The sequence below is a fragment of the Zeus faber genome (assembly GCF_960531495.2).
Source record: "Zeus faber genome assembly, chromosome: 4".
NCBI lineage: Eukaryota > Metazoa > Chordata > Actinopteri > Zeiformes > Zeidae > Zeus > Zeus faber.
In genome coordinates, this window is record NC_137191.1 from 22,756,668 (window position 1) to 22,779,086 (window position 22,419).

Consider the following 22,419-nt stretch of genomic DNA (forward strand, 5'->3'; position numbering starts at 1 on the left):
ACACACACACACTGTTTATCCCATATATTTCTTTATAATAGATGGGATAACCCTATACATAATACATACATACATAACCATATAATATCTAGTCTAATACTGACAAGATTATCAATATTATATGCATAAAACACATGAGAAAGAAGGTTCCTACGAGAGGTTCTACAGGGTCCCCAGCAAAATGATTAATAGTTAAAATCCCGTCAGTCACAGTTATTTAATTTACAAGGCATCACCACCATTAGAGAATGTACAATAATAACTGCATTGGGCATAGTTTCACAGTTATCTCCGTAGCTGTATTAGAGACAGGGGTGGAAGTTGGGACGGAATCATATCCAACAATAAAACAATCTTTTTAGATTAGGGTCCCAGAAAAAAAACCCCAACTTTTTCTCAACCCGAAAAACAGGTTGAGAAGTAATGTTCTAAAGATAACTGCTGCATTTGGGTTGCCCTAATTATGAATCATGTTCTGTAATCCATGCAGCAGTCAGTGAGTTGGGATTTCTGTATCAGTGTTTTACACACACACACACACACACACACACACACACACCCCAACTTTTAAACAACTAAATTATAGTTTATCCTATAGCGCAGACTCCCAGCAATCAAACTCTACCCTGTGATTTATTTTAAAGCCGCGCTGTGCTGTGCTATGTGCTAACCTAAAATGCATTCAGAGTCATCTCCGCCTGTAGTGTTCTGCAGCTTGTGCGTGCCCTTCCCACGGGTGAGCTGGCTGCCGTGACCCCGCCGCGGCTGCCGGGGAAGCTGCCGGGGGGGGGCGGCAGACGCGGCCTTGCAGGACGGCACAACAGTCACGGCATGCACGTAGAAACACAAGCGCTGGAAAGGCTGACACCGCATAGTAAACGAGAGCTGCAACACGGTTCTCCTGCGAACTAAACGTACAATAGTGGTAGCACGTCACTGCTTGCACAATCACGTCACAAGACGAGGTGAACATTTTAGATATTCAACTGAGTGACGATCTGACGGATCGCACCGTGGGAGAAGCTCTGCTCGCGTTTCCGGTGATGGGAGACTCGCGGACGATTCGCTCGTAGCGAACGGAATCCTTGAAACGACTCGGTAGTCAGGAGTCACTCCGGCAGTGAGCGAATCTTCAACTCCAACTGAAAGTAATTACTGAGGACTAAATGAATGTTCAAAACAAAACAAAACCAACAAAAAAAAAAAAGGCAATGGTATTTGGTCACATTCACATTGAATGCGACGGATTTACAATTTGCAAGAATTCCACCGAAGTAAATCATTTAACAGGAGTAAAACATTTTTTTTTTGCGATTCACACTTTCCATTTCTCTGCCAAAGTAAATATTTGTGAGTGCATGTCCTGGGATCCACAGTTTGCAGTTATCAGAACAAGATAATAATCAGTTTTATTTCGCCAGGTACATTTACATAGACTACTCAGAGTTTGCTCTTGTGAGGTTTGGTGCTACAACACGGACCATTTGCGTGCCACTGCACATTTGACTGCATACATGTATGGGAGTATGTATATGTATGTGACAAATAAACCTCTTGAATCTAGCATTTGCATCAAGAAGAAACAGCTCAACAGTCCGAAAGGGTGGAGAAGAAAAAGAATAAATAATAGAATAGAATAAAAAAAGTGAAGTAAAAATGTAAAATTAAACGAAAACACAAAACAGATAATAGTCAGATATAAAAATATATACACATAACAAATATACAAAATGTGATACTATGCACAGGATAAATTATTATTATGGGTATTTGGGGTATAATTTATAAATATGAATTATTACTATTAGCTTGTTCTTCAGTCTAGATTAATAATTTGGACTGAATTGAATGATCGTCGTGCGAACTCCGCTCACAACTTGGAGCCGACGGGCCGTCGCGCCCCTGTCGCTCACCGTTCACCCGAGGTCCTCCCCCCGCTCGCCCGTGATTCACGACATCAACCCACTCAAACGACCGGACGGGGAGTCGGCAGACCGAGCGGATCTTTCCTTCCCCGACGAGTGACTCGTCAACGACCGAATCCGGAGCGAATCGCCGAACCCGCGCAAGGGAACAGACGGCGGGCGCGGGTGGTGACGTCACCCCGCACGAACGGCGCCGCGCGTCGGTTCTCGCGAGAGCCGCGGCCCGAGTTTAAAAACGGGCGGAAAGCTTGAAAAGCGGGGCCGTTGTCTTCCGGGAGAGGGACGCCTTGCTGGGAAGGTACGTTCCGGATAAAACTAATCGCGAGTGCCTGTATACGTACCCAATTACCTTGCTCGTAAACAATGACATTACCAGTAAACCACGAAATCACCGGTAAACCATAAAATAAGAGTGGTTTCCGTAGTCTGCGCCTCCGCGGGGTTTCACTTCGCTTTGCCGCTCTCCACCCACCGGGAGCTGGAGCTCAGTGCGGTTGTGGCCTTGCGCTGACCGGAACGCCTACGCTCCCACACGTTCCGACGCTTCGGTGCGAGCCGTGGAAATACGGACGTTAACTCCCCTTTCTGTGCGTTCTCTTTCCCGACGAAGAGAGGATGACAGCGGACCGGGAAATGGAAATAAAGGAGGCGTTCCAGCTCGCCCAGAAGGGCCACAACAACAGATCTAAGCTGGTGGCTAGTCTGAAGAGCCGCTACAACAAGGTACGAGACGGAGGAGACCGGAGGAAACAGGTTTTATGATTTAGGAAATTGTACTATTGTTTTTGTTGTATTTTCGTATATTTTTCATTAAAACTAACCGTTTTTTTTTAACTGAATTGAAAGAATATCTATAAAAATATCGTTATAATTTAATGTTTTATATTTACACCGATCAGCCACAACATTAGAATCACTGACAGGTGAAGTGAATAACATGGCACCTGTCACCTATTATTAGTATTTTTATACGGTACAGTAGTTCTTTATATGTATATACACATACGTGTGTGTGTGTGTGTGTGTGTGTGTGTGTTGTATAAAGGGGAATCATGAGAAGTATAACATTTGAGAGAGAGAACATTAAGAGCAGGTGTGTCAGAGATGGGGCCCGCTGGATGATTAATATTTTTTTGGTGGTGGGGGGGGTTGAATGTAAAAAATTACGATGTAAAAAACAGTAGTTGATGTCAAGTCAATCTTGTTCTTTGTAGTTATGGCAGAGGTTGTACGATTGATTCAAATTTGTATTAACCCAAAATACACACAGATCTGCAATCATGGGTTAAGGAAAGGTAATCCGGCCTGCATGAAGTGGCAGCCAATCTCGCCCGTGGCCAAAAATGGGTTTGACACCCCTGCCTTTAAGCTTAGCTTCAGTTTTAAATCCTCACAGCTTTCACTGGTGCTGGTGGCATTTTCTCATTGCGCTTCCTAGTAAGTGCAGAATTATGTATTCTGGTTATTGGCATGTTTGTGATTCCCAAAGTTGTGTTACTAATCAAAGCCCTCACTTCAATCACACTATTGTCTCCAGCTGGAGGACAAGACCTTGTTTCATGAGGAATTCATCCACTATCTAAAGTACGCCATGATTGTGTACAAGCGGGAGCCGGCCGTGGAGAACGTCATCGAGTTTGCCACAAAGTTTGCGACAAGCTTTCAGTCTTTGCCCAAAAATGGCGAAGAAGGGGAGGAGGTGGAAGAGGAAGACGATGAGGAGGACGATCATCCCTTTTTAAGTTTCACCTTTAACTTCTTGTTGGAGGTACACACACACACACACACACACATACCAAAGCTACTATTTGTTTGTGTGCAGGATAAAGATGAATGAAGGTTTTTGAAATTCTTTTTTACTCTTTCATTATCTGTCTTATCACCCATCTCCTCAACTCTCCATCTTTTCTATTCTACCCTCTGACATCCCTTTGTCCTGCCCTTCATCCCTCTTCCTTTCTCTTTCGTTCCAGTCCCACAAAGCCAATAGCCACACAGTGCGTTTCCGCGTGTGCCAGCTGATCAACAAGCTGCTGGGCAGCATGGCAGAGAACGCCCAAATTGACGACGACCTGTTCGACCGCATCCACCAGACCATGCTGGTCCGTGTCACGGATAAATTCCCTAACGTCAGGATCCAGGCCGCCCTGGCCATGGCTCGACTGCAGCAGCCCAATGAGCCTGACTGTCCCACCATCAATGGTAGTGTTTTGGTGGAGAGAAATACAGTTTTATTTGTTCATATATTATTTCATTCATTCCACATTATCTTATTCTGGATACAACATTTCCATATAACATTAATAGTCAAGGTTTTAGTTGTCCTATAACTCCCCTAATATATTATAATGCTGAAATTAATTACCAGGTAAAGAACAACTGAATATTTTTTTTGTGTCTGCTGTACATCTTTGGCACGCAAGGGGTTATAGTTCTGTCGTTCTGCAGTTTTGGTTTTTAATCTGGGCCATACGGTTTATTATCTTTTTCACTCTCTCCTTTCACCGCCCCTCACAGCCTACATGTTGATCTTGGAAAATGACTCCAATGTGGAGGTGAGGCGAGCCGTTCTGTCTTGCATTGCCATGTCCCCCCGCACTCTCCCCAAGGTGCTCAAACGCACCCGGGACGTCAAAGAGGCCGTCCGCAAACTGGCATACCAGGTATCACGTCGCTCACACCCACATGCTATTCACGTTTCAAGGATTGAAACGCTATTGCTGATATTCATTCACTCGTTTTGGAATTTTGTTTGGTTTCTTGTTTCAGGTACTGTCAGAAAAAGTACATATCAAAGCTCTGAGCATTGCACAGAGGGTCAGTCTACTGCAACAGGGCCTGCATGACTCTTCAGGTACTTCAGGAGTGACATACATGTCATTTATTTGGAATATCGTGATTTTCAAGATCTTCAAAGTTAACAAAAAGCAAATCCTGCACCAGAGGGAGGCGTCTGATTGTAGTGTGTCTGTGTGTGCATCTGTTGTAGAAGCCGTCAGGGAGATCGTTCAGTGTCGCCTCCTGCCTTCCTGGCTGAAGCGGTTGGAAGGCGGTGTTGTGGAGCTCCTCCACCGGCTCGACGTGGAGAACTGCGCCCAAACCGCCTTGGACACACTCGTGGCCATCTTCAGCAACACACCAAGCGAAGAGCTGCTCCAGAACAAAATAGAACTTGACTCCAGGTTGTGTGTGTGTGTGTGTGTCCGTGTGTGTGTGTGTGTGTCCGAGCCTGTCTGTCCGTGACCAGCTTTCGAAATGTTTCATGAAATGAAACCCTTTCAAATTGTTGTTATGCTCATTAGGAAGCTGATCCCAGAGCAGTCTCTGAGCTGTGAGAGCGTGCTGTACTGGAGGGCTCTGTGTGAGTTCATCAGGGCCAAGGGGGACGAGGGTGAGGAGATGCTGGAGAGCGTCCTGCCGGACGCTGCCACCTACGCCAGCTACCTCTGCGGGTGAGACATAAAACAGCAGGGTGCTGTTCTGCCCTTACTACTAATAGTGTTTCTGGTATCAGACACTATGTCTTTCCTTTGCAAGATAACGGACCAGGGCCAACAGAACTTACTTGGCTCACTTTAATCTTAAGGTAGAGGTACACTTAAAAAGAAGTACAGGTACTCCTCACTTAACGGCCTACCTGTTTAACAAACGTTTGTACTTATGACCAGTTTGTATTGTACGCTGTGTACAATACTGCGGTGTGCGCGCTTCGTGCGTGGCGTCTCAGTGCGCATCACCCTTTATACACTATATATGCACACTATATACACTATATATATATATTTATACACTTTATACACTATATATACACTGTATACATCTCATCTCATCACCGTTCTCAGTCTCACTCTCGTTCCTGCAGTCTGTCAGTATTCACTACACTAGTGTTCGCAATGGCCACGCCCCCTTAACTGTGAAATAACACGGGTCCTTACTTATCGACCAATTTGCTTAACGATGTGGTAGGAACGGAACTCGGTCGTTAAGTGAGGAGTACCTGTATACGTTTTATTACCAAACAGACGTCATCAGAACAAGATAAGAACAAATTGACACAATGATCTGGGTTCTTGCAGTGTTCTCTGCACAAGCCCCTGAAGCAGGAGGTACACTTAAAAAGATGCAAGAACAAAAGATGTTAGAACCACCGGAGAACACGTCCCAGAACACAGTCAGCAGAATACTCAATAAGAACTCGGCGTTGAAAGAAGTACAAACTCAACAGTGAGAGGAGGTGGGAGTGGCTTTGCTTTAAATAAAGATGAAAACAATAAAATAAAAAGTGAAATCAATTGACAGTACCCGTATTTCCTAAAATAGTGACCAGGGTTTTTATTTACCTCAACTACCATCTGGGTGCCGTGCTCCTCAAAATAAATAACTCTAAAATAAACTCTCATTGTTTTTAGTTTTTTTTTTTTTGTTTTTTGTTCTGTGACCCGGGGAACAGAACGCACAGTGGACCAGTGATCTCTCTCCATTACGAAAATCCATGTCCTGATCCAAGGCGGAACGGAAAGTCCCTTAGTTGGGTTTAGAATGTTCGAAATATACAAGTAGAAACTAGTGAAAACCATCAATCTAATAAAGTAGATGCTGCTAGGTTATTGTATGAAGTTGACTAGTTGGAAGTTGGATAGCAAATGATGTGTAATGTTATGTGTCTGAAAAATGCGAGTTCTGTGTGATACCAGTGCCAATGTTGCTGTGTTGTAGGTGTAAGTTGCAGCACTGAGTTTACTTGAAAGCACTCTGCATTATGTGTGTACCTGTACCGTGACATGCTGAATGTTTCCCACGGGGGCGGCTGGAAGAGCAGCATTCACCTGGTTTTGTGATTGTTGTGCGTCAGGTATCTGAAGGCGGTGCCGCTGCTCGCTGAGGAGCAGAGAGCTGACTTCAGCACGCTGGAGCTGGTCATGACTCAGGAGTTCATCTCACAGCAGCTCATCCATCTCATTGGCTGCCTGGACACCAACGAGGAAGGTGGCAGGTAAGATGGGCAAAGCAACAACTAGAGGAAGAATGCACGGAAACATTTTCAATATCATTACTATGGGTGTGACGATTCCCCAAATCCACGATTTGATTTTAACATGTTTTTTTTTGTTTGTTTGTTGGTTTTTTTGGTTTGTTTTCTCAGCACTGACTGCTATAAATTTGTTATAATAATAATAATAATAATAATACTAATAATAATAATAATAGCTTTATTTATATAACACCTTTAAAAACACAGTTTACAAAGTGCTTTGACAGATGAAATAAAAGCAGAGCGTTCAGATTATGATTTTAAAAGACAAAGGAACATTAATAAACAAGAGTTTAATTTATTAATTGAATTGTAAAATCGGATAAAGAGACAAAAAATAAATAAATAGATACAATATGATAATGAGAAATAAAAAGAAAAATAAGTTTGTAAAAAATTAAATATATAAATAAAGGGGGCGACGTCACATAAAAGCAGATCTATAAAAATGGGTTTTGAAAAGTGATTTAAAAAAGTCAGACTATCGAGCCTCGATTTGGAAAGAAAAATACTTTGTAATAAGTACATTTTATTTGAAAAATAACAATTATAAATAATAACAAAAATATGAGAGTATTTAAACAACACGCTAAACTGTTAAGAGCTTCATCAAATCTAGACTTTACAATAATAAACAATAAGTTCCATGTTACACTACTTTTAAGTTACTCACCAAAATAAGCTCAGAAAAGTGGATGCTATGTTTGCCAGAGGGTAACACTGGTAGTACAAGGCAAATTACTGCCTTTGTCTTGTCTTCTACATGTTCTAAAACATCATTGGCTCATACCCATATTGTAGTGGTCAAGATCCGCTTGTGGTCGAAATCCGCTTGTGGGCTGGTGCATTGGGCGGATGCAGTATCTGTTGAGGGGAGCCGGAGTCGATTCCACGGAGGGGCCGGCACCCCTCAGCACACACTGCATTTGTTTACCGGCGGATCTTGACCGTCCTGATATGGAGACCATGTCGGACATTATCACCCACAAAAATACAGGGAGAGTCATGAACCTGCTTGTGATTTCGAACTTCAAAATCGAACGCTCATTTCGCTCAATAAAAACATCTGCATATCCTAAAAAGAAATCCAGTTATCCATTCGGTCATATCAACACATGGTCATATTGTACAAATTGTATTTATTATTTTTGGCACACGGATGCTGAAGGAACAATTAAACGGTCTCAGAAACAGAACACTTGGTTGTTTGTACAGTCAAAACAGTTATTTGCTTAAATTGCACCACTGCCTCCCTCTTTTTACTTATCTAATAACATCTGAAAGGATCTGCCTGTGGTACCTGAGACTTGAGCCAGATTTATTTCACGATAAGAACGTCGAGGGGGGTTTCATTTAATAAAACATGAGCATGGTCTAGTTTAGCTTATGGGCTCCTAATACTTTATAGCATGAGGCCCATCCCACGGCGATACTTAAAATCCAGAGGAGATTAAATTTGCTTTGTGTTGGTCGAGGAAATGGTGTCAGAGTGTAGATAGAGTTGTGGAGAGGGTTGTGGACACTGTTGGGTCTCGAATTCTGCCTGGACTGATGTTTATTGCAATAGCGGGAAGGATTTATTGAAATTTAGGGCTGATGGTTTAGGACAGGTGGTCAGTATAGTTAAAGTACCAACACTGATTGGTGTAATGATGATTCACCTTTTTGATGAGAACCCATTAAGCTAGAATATTGGCTCACCTAGTCGACTGAATTTCACTACGGATGTCATTTCTACTTTAAAGGAAGCGCATTCTGGCCGTGCTGCAGGAGATGCTGGCGCAACTTCAGACGCTTCCCTCCCTGGTGTCGCTGCTCACCGAGAAGCTCCTTGGCCTCATACCCGACGACAACAGACGCATACAGACTGTGAGTGGGGACAAGCACGCCAGGGAACGGCTCATCTAAAATAATGTTTGATATAATGCCCAATGGTTACGCGTCCAATTATGATGCAACAATTTTCACCATTCCGGTGATTCCACCTGAAGGCACCGATTTTAGACTGTGGAAAAATAATTGTGTGGCTTATGTCTTGAACTATCAAATTGTCTGTAGTTATTTACCTGATTCATATTTAATCTACAGACAAACCTCTATTCAAACTGGCCTATTCACCTACCTATTCAAGTTCAGATTTACTTAAGCCGTGGCATCGGGGAATTTGCAGGTAGAGGCATCTGTGAAACAAGTGTAGTGATGGTGGTTTCCTTTGGTTCTGTTTTGTATTTGCAGGTGGCGGAAATCATCTCGGATGTGCGGGAGCCCATCATGGAGGCCATCCAGCCTGTGGACGAGAGCGAAAAATGCCGGCAGCAGGTCAAGGTGAGCACCGGGGATGCGCCAGAGCTAACCGCCTCATTTAAATCATCCCACGCCTTCCTTCTTCTCTCCCGTAGTAACCCGCAGCAGATTTTAGACTGCAGATGGGTAATTGAGCCTAAAAACGATGACTTTTAGTTTTCACAGCAGAAGTCCCATACTACACTATCATATTAGGGAAAACCAAAGTGTTAAATAGATAAATTAAAACTGTAGTCTTTTTTTATGTGCCCTTCTTCATTAACCACCAACATTATCTTTTTTTATCTACTAAACTGCAGTTTCACTTCACTTCTTCCTGGAAACAAATGTGTATTGAAACCAATACCCTCTCCCTTTTTATAGTGTAGTTATATAGATACCAACACTCGTATTATGTTCCATTCTCCAATTATCCTCTTTTTTTTCAGCTGGCGGAGATGAAAGTGCGTATCTTGGAGGCCAAACAAGCGCTGGAGGACTGCATCTCTGCACAGGACTTTGGCCGAGCGGCGGTTCTTAAGGACTCCATCACCGCGCTGGAAAACGAACAGACCCAGATCATCCAAGACTTTGCAGCGAGTAGCAGCTGCCCGCCGAGTGAGAAGGATGTCCGCATGGAGAAGGTACACTGCTTGGCTGTAGCCAAGCCCCCCCCCCCCCCCCACACTGGTGATTCTCCCTCAGCTTCAATTATGAAACACTCCAGGGAAGTAATTGTTGCGTGTGCGTCTTCTTGTTTTCTGCCTCATAGAATGACCCAGAAACTCTCCTGAGGTGTCTGACGATGTGCGCAGCGTTGCTAAAGCAGATGAACATCCAGACTCGCATCAGTCCCACCATGAGTGCCATCATGTCCTCACTGGTAAATCAATCACGTCAAACCCTCTCGCTCTCTCCCCTGACTTCCTGTTTTGATTGAAGCGACGGTGAAACATCAAGTTACCGTCCAGGAATGGACTGGTACAATGCAGCGTGCAACTATGTGTGAAATTCAAAACACTTGCTGTTCATAATTTAATACTTTATAATATTGAAGTGGTAGTCTGTAAGATTATTTAGGTATAATTTTGAGATTCTTTTGTTCTTGAGAATGTCATTTGATACTTGAATTGGCCATTCAATGCATTTGCCCCTCTATATGCTGTTCCCATGGTTGATGGCGGGGTCTGCTGCCTTTTTCAGCAAGAATGCACAAATCAGGCACTCGCAAGAAGTAAAAAACAGCCATAGTGAATTTGCTAAACCAGTGTACCTAGTTGTGATCGGTAAACTATCTATGAGTCAACATTCACAAAAAATAACAGTATTCTCAGATTTAAAAAAACAACAACTCTAACTCGACTAGTGCTACTTACTGTATTTCAAGGGAATGTTTAGCTGTGACTGTGATATACTGTGATATAGACAAAGGCGTCTGCTAAATCATGTAATATAATATTATAAAGAATAAAAACATCCCCACCGACGCAAACTTTCAAGAAAAGAAGATAATTTTGGTCTTGTAGTATAATCCAACTAACATGGACAATGTTATGGATTACCACTTTAAATCTAGCCCTATCGAAAGGAAGGAATGTTCCATATGCTGTCTATGTATATTTAACTTTTATGTAACCCATCATTTTGTTTGCCATGTGTGGGGAAATCGACATCCACACGGTCTAGATCCTGCCCAGTATTGCCAACGCCCACCCTGCCGTGCGCAACATGGCTGTGGTGTGTCTGGGAACCTGCACGCTGCACAGCAAAGAGCAGGCCAAGACGCACATGGTCCTACTGCTGCAGGTAACCTCATCCAAAACCCTGTCCATATGGGGAGTGCAGAGAAGTCACTTCATCCAAATGATTGCATGTGTAATAATAATATTGTGATTGTGAACATTCATTTGACTTTAAAAAAAATAACCTATCTCCCGCAGTATTTATCATTCGATTCCAATTTTACTCTCTGTATGTTTGCAGATCGCCCAGTTGGACGAAGTGAAGATTCGTATCAGTGCTCTGCGGGCCGTCATTGACCTGCTGCTGCTGTTCGGCTTCCAGCTGCTCTCCGACAAATCTGTCCCTCAGGCGGCGCCGCCATCCGGTTCTCCCGAGAGACGGGAAGAGGAGGCGCCGTCCACCGAGGAGAAGGGAGACGGGCCAGGGGACACGGCCCAGAGCATCCTCGTCATGCTGTCCGAGTTCCTGGACAGCGAGGTGTGTGTGTGTGTGTGTGTGTGTGTGTGTGTGTGTGTGTGTGTGTGTGTGTGTGTGTGTGTGTGTGTGTGTGTGTGTGTGTGTGTGTGTGTGTGTGTGTGTGTGTGTGTGTGTGTGTTAGACTTAGACTGAATTTTGTACCTAGTAGGGCAGTTGCAATTTATCACATTTCTTTCATTCTGCAGATGGTTCTGAAAATGACTTGCGTTAACCTGCTAGAGAGTGAGAGCTAGAGATGCAAGATGTATTGTAACACATCATGTTGTCTACATGTATTATACACTGCTCAGCCACAACATTAAAACCACCGCTAATATAGTGTAGCTCCCCCTCGTGCCGCCAAAACAGCTCTGACCCCTGGAGGCATGGACTCCACAAGGCCTCTGAAGGTGTCCTGTGGTATCTGGCACCAAGACGTGAGCAGCAGATCCTTTAAGTCCTGTAAGTTGTGAGGTGGGGCCCCCATGGATCAGGCTTGTTGTTCCAGCACATCCCACAGATGCTCCATTGAATCGGACGCTCACCCCGGCCATCCACATGATGTAGAAGAAAACGTGATTCATCAGACCAGGCCACCTTCTTCCATTGCTCCATGGTCCAGTTCTGATGCTCACGTTCTCATTGTAGGTGCTTTCGGTGGTGAACAGGGGTCAACATGGGCGCTGTGACTGGTCTCTGGCTAGACATCTAACCCGTCTGGGATAGGACCAGACGGGTTAGCCTTCTCTCCCCACGTGCATCAATGAGCCTTGTGCGCCCATGACCCTGTCGCCTGTTCACCGGTTGTCCTTTCTTGGACCACTTTTGGTAGGTACTAACCACTGCATACCAGGAACACCCCACAAGACCTGTTGTTTTGGAGATGCTCTGACCCAGTCGTCTCGCCATCACAATTTGGCCCTTGTGAAAGTCGCTCAGATCCTTACGCTTAACCATTTTTCCTGCCTCCAACACATCAACTTCAAGAACTGACTGTTCACTTGGAGGCCTAATATATCCCAGCCCTTGACAGGTGCGTTTGGAACGAGATGATGATGATGATGATGCAATGTTATACACTTCATCTGTCAGTGGTTTTAATGTTGTGGCTGATCGGTGTATACATGTAATACATGCTACAAAAAATTATGTTTTTAAGGCACCTCAGTATTTTTGAGCTATGTAATATTTTTCTGCAGTACCTTCTGCTGCAATACATGGATTTCATAATCCCTGCCATTTATCTTTGACAAGTAACCGATTTTGGCACCAAATGTTCAAAAAACCCAAGTGTTACTTGGTTAAACTTGGTGAAAGAGACAGAAAACCCCTCAACCTTTAAGTCACCTTTTCTGTCTCACTGGTTGTCATGGTGTCGCTAATATGGCTTTAGACTAACTATACCCCAGTTGGGGTAAGGCAGAACTTGGAGGTGGAGGTGACCATATGAGAAGCGTCTTTTTTATTTTTTTTCATGTTATCAAACCTGTGTGTGTGTGTGTGTGTGTGTGTGTGTGTGTGTGTGTGTGTGTGTGTGTGTGTGTGTGTGTGTGTGTGTGTGTGTGTGTGTGTGTGTGTGTGTGTGTGTGTCGCAGGTGTCCGACCTGCGGACGGAGGCGGCCGAGGGCCTCGCCAGGCTCATGTACACGGGCCGCATCTCCAGTGCCAAAATGCTGTCGCGTCTGGTCATGTTGTGGTACAATCCTGTCACTGAGGACGACACCCGCCTGCGCCACTGCCTCGGGGTCTTCTTCCAGCTCTACGCCCGCGAGAGCAGGTCTCAGACACACTGAAAACACCACGTCTGATGGCATTATTGTACCGTGGATTCTCATGCGTGTGATGTTGACGCTCCCATGTGCGTCTCCCAGAGCCCACCAGGAGGTCCTGGAGGAGAGCTTCCTGCCCACCATAAGGACTCTGATGAATGCGCCGGCCACGTCCCCGCTGGCCGAGGTGGACGTTAGCAACGTGGCAGAGCTGCTGGTGGAGCTGACCCGAGCCAGCGCGCTCATCAAACCTTCACCAAATACAGAGGTCAGCCCCCCCCCCCCCCCCCCCCCCCCCCCAATGCCATCTTGATTATCTGTGTAGACGTGTGTAGTCAAACAGTTTGGTCTTCCCCCTTTTTGAAATGAGTTAACAAATAGGTAGTCGTCTGTACTAGGATTCCAGAGCCTTTAACGGTGAATGTCACGGTTTGATCTTGTTGCTTATGTATAAAGAACCATTGATCGTGTAAATCTCTTAAGGGCTGCTCAGGTGTTTTTACAACGAATTCTTCCCTCCGGGGTTCGGCCGAAATTCGAATATGAACGGACGATGCCGCACTAATACGCAGCGCGTGTGTTTGTGTGCCGCCTCCCCAGGAGGTGTGTGTCCATGACTACATGGCGGTGCGTGTGTGTGGGGAGATCCTGAAGGACCCCGCAGCCCCCGAGGTGCGTCTCTACACCAAGACTCTTAGCAACTTGGAGCTCAGCACAAACGAGACCACGAGGAAGGACCTGCTGACGCTGCTGGAGCAGATCACACAGGTCACACACACACACACACACACACACACACACACACACACACACACACACACACTAGGGACAAAATAGTTAAGCACAGTTTTTAAACATGAAAAGAAAATTGCTTCAGGTTTTTCAGTCTGGTAGAGGTCAGTAATAAAATGATTATCATATCATACTGTGGTTGCCTTGTGACAAAATTGTTCTTACTGGCAATTACTAGATAGTTATTTGAATTATCCATATCTCTTCGTATTGTGTTGCAGCTTGTGATTTACAGCCCTCGATGTCAGAATTGACGCAAGAATTTGAGAATAGGGGTGGTCACAGAGAACAGGGGATCATTTGGCACCGGTTCCTGATTGGTCCAGCAGCCTCATGACACACCCACAAGTAAAACGCAGCGTACATTGAAATCTGTGGCAGCGGGAGTGGAGTTCGACTGCTCTCAAACCAGTCACTCCAGCCTGATGTGATTCCCAAAAGTACTGTCCCGACCCAGGGTAGTCAAGGCCACCGCTCCACATCCTCCCCTAGTCGTTACTACAGGGAACAACGTTCGTGGCGGTTATTGATGCAACTCTCTGATGGCGTCGCCCCGGGCTGAATCCACACGCGTGTAATTCGGCTCGTCCCCAGAGGTTTGATCTCGCTCTGCCGGCGTCTCCAGGTGGTGAAGGATCGGATCTGCCTTCGCGCCGTGGAGAAGGTGATGACTCGGCTGGTGGACCCTAAAGTACAGGCCGAGCTCCTCAACGCCACGGCGCTGCAGCTGCTGGACATCAATGCAGACGGTATAAACCCACACTGGGGATTTCACAATACCACAAAACATAAAATATATTATCTTTTATATGGAAAAAAGATTATGTTGAATAAATTAATATATTAAAGTGGCGTAATAACCTATTATTAACATAGTACCAGCCGACTTGCAGCCTCCAGCCGGCTGCAAGCTGAATATACCTGTCACTAGCCTGTCACAGACCAGCCGGCAACTCTAGGCGGCTGCATCTGTAGAGACGTGTTACAGTAGCTTTTTTTTTTTAAATAGTGATGATAAGTAACCAACCAAAATACAAACACATATCTCTGTCTAGTTCGAGAGCAAACGAAAGTGTAGCGAAAATGTACCAACGGGGCAACAGACTATTTGTCGAAAGAAGTTAGGGTAACTTGCCATTTAGCCACTGCAAACGTTGGCATCGCAGCAAAGGTGTGTCAGACACCGATGAAGGTAAACTGATGATGTGTTATAGTCTACTCAGTAAGTGTGCTACCAACTCTGTACTACGGATGCGGGAGGTACAGGAAAAACCAGTAGCGCACACAAAACCACCGTCTGCGTCCAGAGAAATGCCCCTCTCCCAGTAATGCCTACGCTACCCATGCGGCGCGGCCTCTCCAGTGTGCGCCGCCCCCCCTTTCTGCCGAACCACATTTCTATGCAAAGTGTCACAGCTCTTCCCTCCGTAACAGGATTATCTCCTATTACCAGAATGCAGCTAACTGGATTTAAATATGCTTCCCTACATCCCATTCACTGTCCGTCGAGCCAGGAATCTGGAACACGCTCTGAATTAATTGTTTCCCCCATCTCTTTTCGCAGAGGTGGCAACCGAAGAAAGTCTGGCTAAGTCCGTGAAGAGGCCCAGAAGAGGTAATGGAGACTCGCCGCGTTCAAAATGCTCTGTTCCTATCGCCTGCTGTTGTCGGGTTGAACGGGTGGAGGAGACGTGATGCGACCGCTCTCTGAGTGATATCACTTCTTATTGGGCACAAACAGGTCCCAGGAACGGAGTCCCTGCCAAAGGGGGCAGGAAGGCCAGCAAGAGGGCGGGGTCATCGGAGGAGAGGTGAGCGTTTCCTGTACCTTCCCTCTGGGAATTTATTATCGGCATAAACTTTAGGGTTGGAGATTCATGTCACAAGGAGGATATGAATTCACATTCCCACGTGTAAGAAGCCAACAGGTTTGCACACATTTAACATTGAATCAACCATCCCAAGGTATCATTATGTATTTATTTTACAAAGACATCCTCAAATATTTCAAAACCCTTGAAAGGATTTAGGTAGGAGGTTGATATGAACCCCTTCTCCTCCTCCTTCCATACCCAGCGATGGAGAGAACGTGCCAGAATCCGTCCCTGCGGCGCGACCCTCCAGGAGGGCCAAGACAGCCGCTCTGGAGAAGACCAAGATGGACCTCAACCCTCTCATGGATCAGGAGGCCAATGCCTCGTAGAACCGCCTTAAAAAAAAAAAACCTCCTAAGCTGAGAGGTTACTAACTGCAGTTTATTCTATAATTATAATTCCTATAAACTGTGTTACATCCACATGACATACAATAGCCATTTAATAGTTATTATATTTATGTTTTAAAACTAAGAATGAACTGAATGTACAGAAGGTACATTTTGTCTCTATTTTTAAGTTTAAGTTGTCTTTAGTTGCAATTCACGGTATTAAACTGTTGGCAGGTCTTAAATAAATATTTTCCTTTTAACCCCAATAAATGTACTACTCAAAGGATTGTCCCTGTTTGATGTTTGAAGCATTGTACTCACACTAGCACTGGTTGGTTGCCTCATCGTCTAGTAATCTGAAGATTGCTGGTTTGATCCTCCTCCTGGTAGCGTGCTGATGTGTCCTTGAGCAAGAGACTCCCCGGACACTCCCTCAGGCACCACTATACGTCAGTTACTAGGATGGGTGAAATGCAGAGAAATGCATTTCGTTGCCTCAGTACTTGTACTCTGTGCAATGACAGTTTGTTGAATCTAATTTCAACAATATTTTTGCCAAACTGGATCAGCCCTGACCAAAGCTGCAAATGCAAGGTGTGGCATAATTTAGCTGGTGCACAAGGCAATTAACTCAAGGTTTATGTTAGACAACAAACAAAAAAACAGACCAGTTGTTTCTCCAGATGTTAAAGGGGAAAGAAATGCAGTTCATGTTCATGATAGGGTTTATGCCACTTTAATGCACATATCTGTATATACATAAATAGCTTATCCCATATACATAAGCCTATAAGCCTTTATCTATTCTATCTTATTCTATATATTTTTATTTTATTCTATAAGTATTACTGACTTAATGTATTACATTTTAGGAATCAGTTAGTTGGTCTAGTAGAAAAATCTTCCTAGGACATATAATCACCGGGTGCGTATTACATTTCACTGCATATATGTATGAAAGTATGTATATGTATGTGACAAATAAACCTCTTGAATCTTGACCTAGTGTCAAAGGCCAGAATAAATTCCTCATGTTCTTTACAAGCACTGAAAATAAATGTTTAAACCCAATACAAATAAGCAAAGAAAGACATGTAGGTACTTTTTAATGAAAAATAAAATAATGGCAACTGTCTGGATTAACCCACTTGCTGAAATTAGATGAGAAGCATATACTTGAAAAATTTAAACCAGTGACAACTTCTCCAATACCTGGCACCAAAGAAAGGAAACCCCTTGATTATTGGTTCGCCAGCCTCCTTTGCTTCAGGATCTTGCAAACTGCTCTGAAACCAAGCACCACGTGGTGACAATCTAGTAGTTCAATCTACAGGGTGAAGAGCTTGTTCTAAAATAATCTGGTTCAAACAAAACAGCTTTTATCGGATGCATAGTCTTACGGAGGTAAACTGTATAAAAAACTACCGACAAATATTTCAAAAAAGTTCTTTATTGTACTAATGACAAGACAATGCTTTGTTACGTCTAAAAGGGAAGGTATAAAAACATTTGAAAATATACAACAGAGGTTTAGCACCAGGGAACTTTGACACAAGGTTAAGCCTTCGTAGTCAAAGACTCCGAAGGCCCGATTGTGTGATTAAATGGCGATGAGTGACATACATACACACAAGGTAGGCCAGGCACCCAAAATACACTAGTTTGAAACCGCAAATTATCCAGACATCTCGCGTCTATAAGCCCTCTTTAAATTGAAGGCAGAATACAACAGTGACCCATGATTTATAGTGTTTACAGATGAGCTCTCTGACCCCCGCCTTGCAGGGGTCATCAGCAGAAGAGGATAGGCCTAAGCTGAGCCCCAGAGGAGGTAGGCTTATTTAACTGCACTTAGAAAAAGGAGCATTTCTGGACAAAAAAAATAAAAACAAACAAAATCACAAAAAAAAAAACAAATAATAATAAAACACCATCACAGCGACATGTCCCCACCTTGGTTGGAGAAGCCTGGACATAGCTTTAAAACCAAGTCCTGCTATTTTACTCATAAGTGGAGCATTCTGGTAACTGAAGTGAGTGGGGCATACGGGTTGTTGCTATGACATCCTTGTTGCTATGAAATCACAATGATACATGGCTATATGAACGCACCTGAAGATACATTGTTTGCCACCAGTTCTTGTGATCACAGCTCAATAACATCCATTCATTCGTCTGTCAGCGGTAGGATAATTATATATTGATAAATCATCTGGATTCTTATTGCACCGAATAGGATTCACTAGTTTTACAGTAGGGGTGATAGGACTCTGGATGTGCAAAACATGAGGATGCATGGGGACCTAGTGGAACCAAGAGGATTCATAATCTCAACAGATGCAATAGTGCAAAAGGGAGGGTATTAAGTTATACATTAATTAATGCTTTGGGTGAAAGGAAAATCATATATAGATATCTTTCTTACAAGACAGATCCCACAAAAAAAAAAAAAAAAATGACAAGCTACATTCTACAACTGCACGCCGCCATTTTCACCGATTCGTACCTCAGCATTTCACAAAGTGTGTGTGGTGGTGGTGGTGGGGTGTTCGCTGTGCCAATAGCTGGTTGGAGCTGAGGGCCGCAAATCTTTAAAAAGGCTAAAAATAGTTGAATGAATAATGCAGTTAAAATAAATAACATTTGGTCCTAAGCCTGATGGCTATTGTAGCTCCATCCAAGACTTGGCTCACACACAAACATCGACAACAGTGACAAGTTTTCCCTGACTTGGGGGAATCAAGGTCAGGTTGAACCTATGTATATAAGAAATAACTATTTTTATAAACAAAGGAGGAAACAGAATCATTTTTTGAGACAAATATAAATATGGGGAAAAACAGCCATTTATGATTCTCATGATGAGTATTGCGTATGACTAAAATCTGCTAGAGCCAATATGTGCTCGAGGACAGTGCCTTTTTGTGAGCCCTTCACTTAGTGGGACCATTAGCGCATTTTGCCATCACATTTTTTTTTATTATTATTTTTTTTAATTTTTTTTTAAATGTCCTTTGGATGCGGTTGTGCATCCATATACAGTTAGTTTGTGACCAAAAAGAGTCAATGACTTGAAAAGGTTTTCCTTTTAGAGAAGACTGAGAAGACCCCCAGCAACGAAGCATGACCGATGGGGTGGCTACTTTGACGCGATGCAGTCATGCTTTTTCCTTCATTTAAAACAGCCACTCTAAACCAGGCTCACTTGTCACGTTGAACCCCTATTTGAATTGATAATTTTGATCTACTAACCCTCCTCCGAGAGAAAGGCAAACGCAAAACAATTTCAACAACAAATTCGATACATACTCCTCAGACGTAAAAATAATTATATATATATATATATATATATATATATATATATATATATATATATATATATATATATATAAAAACAAAAGAGTTGGGGAGAATGGAGATCATTAAAAATAGTGCAACCTCAAGCTTTTAAGTTAGACTGCTACATAATTGCTGAGTGTAAGACGACGGGGTGAGGTGGCCAGTCCCTGTGGTCGGCTGCATGTCCAAAGGCACCAAGTATAACCACAGTCTCTCTCCCAGGATGGAAGAGGCTTCTAGCTTTAGTTTTCTGTCAGAAAGGAGAATGTGGAAGAGTAGTTAAGTTGTTAGTGGGTTTAAAAAAAAAAACCAAAACAAAAAAAAAAAACAAGGATCTTCCATGAAAACAGTTTATTGAAACTATAGGGACAAAGATAATTACCAAAAACGAAGTCCGACCATCTCGGTCCCGACAGGCCCCTCATCCGCGATTGTCTTAACATCTTCACAGACGGTGGTTTTGGTGGTTCAGAGGAGGCCATCCCAGAACATTTCAATTTGCGTTTGTGTCTCTGAGGTGGCACTTTGTCTTGATCCTGCGGGGATGCCAACGCACAGCCCACCACCCCCCCGGAGGCGTCCCTCTTTCGCGACTTCTTTTTCCTCTCCGTTTTCACAGCTTTATCCTCCCTCGCCGGCGCTCTCTCCCTCCCGGCAAAGCGGTAGGCGGAAGGCGACCAATCATCCAGTGTCACTGTACAGGAGTCCCACTCCTCTGCGGTGGACTCGCTGTCTGGAGAGTTAATCTTCTTCAGAAAAACCCGGCACTCCTTTAGTTTCTCCGGACTCCAAGCTTTACAACTTAGTCGATCCTCTTTGTGCATATCCAAACGCTCGGCTGACACGGCGGTCGAATCGTTCTCCAAATAGTCCGACGACTGGTCCGGCGAAGACCTCGATAACAAGTTGTCGCTCTGTTGTGGTGCAGCTACGACGTAGCCGTTCAACCCACAAGCATCAAACAACCGCTTTGATCGCCACAGATTCTTCCATTGCCTTTTCGGCCACTTATCCCTTTCTTTCAGGGTTAGAAATCTAACCTTTGCCCTTAGCAGAGTGGTTGAGTACTTGCTAAACACTCTCCACCACCGGGTTCCTTGAGTAAACCTGCCCGGCGCAAACTTATTAGGGAACAGTTGCCGCTTGATGTGGCCGGCCTTGTCCCTCTTGCTCAGTCTGTCTTGAGCCCGGCGGTGCTCGGAGGGACTCTTTGGCACAGCTTTGGCAAATTTCTTGATGTGTTTGTGGAGTCGCTCTGCCTGTGGACTAGGACAAACACTGCTTTTGTTAGCAGAACGGGGGTAATGCATGAGCTCATAAGGATTTCGGGAGCTGGTCTTCTTGACAATGGCCAGTGATTGGGTCTCTGTGGTCTGCATAAACCAGGAGCAGATCTGCTGCATACTACAGGAACTTGGTTTGTTGGGGGGACAGTCAAACAGCGCTCTTACAACTGACGACGGTCTTGACTTCTGGCTAAACGAGCCTGCTCTTTGTTTGACGGAGGATTCTTCCCGATTATCAACCACATTTGACACCCAGGTGTCAGAGATCACTCTTATTCTCCTCGCAAGCTCCTGGTTCAAGTGATTTTCCTCTGCTGACGCTGCCCACCACTTCAGTGTTTCTTTATGTGGGAAGATGGAGTCCACGGACACCCCGGCCAGCTGGCTCAAATCCTGACAGATGTGTTTTTTTTCCTGTTCAAGGAGCTGTCTTTTATCTTTTGTGCCGTCCACATATCCCTGAGCCTTTTCTTGTTTCCTTTGGTTGATGGCCTTGTTCAGCAGAAGCTGCCTGGAACTACGCAACAGAGCTGTGCTATGGCTGTAGGGCCTTGTCGACGAGGTGGCCACTGAATGCAGCAGATAGATTGAGGGCTTCCTTATCCTCACTGAGTGACGTACTGCAAGCGGACGCTCTTTTCCTCTGCGCTCATCTTTTGCTCCCAATCTCTCCATTTTGCTGTATTCATTGCTTGTTTTAAGATTGATTGTCCAGGGCTCTTTGGCAGATTTGAACTCTGGTAGAAGTGCTTTCTTTTTTCGGAGGGCCTCTGGAGATTGTTTAACATCCCTGTTCATTTGAATCTTGCGCTGCCTCGGGGATACCGTAGTTACTGTGACCGAGATTCCAGAGATCTTAACCTTTGCAGGCCTTCCTGGTTTCCTAACGGCTAAAGCACCTTGAAGCTTCTGACACTTGATGTTGCTGCTGGAGTGAGGAGTAGACTCCTTGTCTTTCACAGGTCTGACCAAGTTCAACTCCTCCGACCGTTCTGTTAAAGTAGCTTTGACATCATCAGAAGCTTCCTGAGTATCCTGTAGGACATAGTTTAAATCAATGTTGCCATCCGCTGCTTCTGCTGTGTCATTGAGCTCTGTTTGCCCATGACCTTCAGATACCACTCGCTTGTTTCTCCTTGACCGCCCATATACTACTGTTATTTTGAGGTTCTTGTTTTCTTTCTCGCGGTTTGCTCCTATCACAGCTTTAACTTTTTCTGCGTTTGCTCCTTTTATTGAATCGGGAACCTTCTGTTTGCGAGGTCGGCCAATCGGCCTCTTTATCTTCTTCTCCATCTGTGGACCAAGCTTCTTGGGCCGACCTGGACGCCTCTTTGTGGGTGTTGTTTCATGAAACTGTACCACATCACCTGGTGATCTCTGGTTTTCTGTCCCAGCTATGCGCTTAGAGGGGCTAGATTCTCTTGATCTCCGAGAAGCTACTTTGGGCGATGAAGATGCCGACTTGGGCGGAGAAGAATCAGATTTGTGTACCGTGGAGGTAGATTTGGGAGATGAGATAGTGAACTTGGGTGGTGAGGAAACAGATTTCACTGGTGAGGTGGCACACTCACTACCTGGGCTTGTG

General features: G+C 44.3%; 1 protein-coding gene across 1 annotated transcript; it reads left to right on the plus strand.

The window, feature by feature from the left end:
* The first annotated feature begins 2,204 nt into the window (after positions 1–2,204).
* On the plus strand, positions 2,205–16,478 carry ncapg (non-SMC condensin I complex, subunit G). Its single transcript, XM_079998663.1, has 22 exons — positions 2,205–2,223; positions 2,536–2,648; positions 3,463–3,693; positions 3,899–4,127; positions 4,443–4,588; positions 4,695–4,779; positions 4,915–5,107; positions 5,228–5,377; positions 6,778–6,918; positions 8,703–8,826; positions 9,193–9,282; positions 9,690–9,884; positions 10,013–10,123; positions 10,927–11,046; positions 11,224–11,460; positions 13,035–13,216; positions 13,311–13,476; positions 13,809–13,976; positions 14,626–14,749; positions 15,565–15,615; positions 15,742–15,811; positions 16,077–16,478. The coding sequence occupies exons 2-22, from the start codon at positions 2,541–2,543 to the stop codon at positions 16,201–16,203; spliced, it is 3,048 nt and encodes a 1,015-aa protein (XP_079854789.1). The 5' UTR covers positions 2,205–2,223; positions 2,536–2,540; the 3' UTR covers positions 16,204–16,478.
* Positions 16,479–22,419: the final 5,941 nt, after the last annotated feature.

Bases quoted from the DNA above. Each gene is read 5' to 3' on its own strand.
- ncapg (XM_079998663.1), top strand. From the start codon at position 2,541: ATGACAGCGGACCGGGAAATGGAAATAAAGGAGGCGTTCCAGCTCGCC. The intron at 6,919-8,702 runs GTAAGATGGGCA...TCTACTTTAAAG, and splicing joins ACCAACGAGGAAGGTGGCAG to GAAGCGCATTCTGGCCGTGC. The intron at 11,461-13,034 runs GTGTGTGTGTGT...TGTGTGTCGCAG, and splicing joins CCGAGTTCCTGGACAGCGAG to GTGTCCGACCTGCGGACGGA.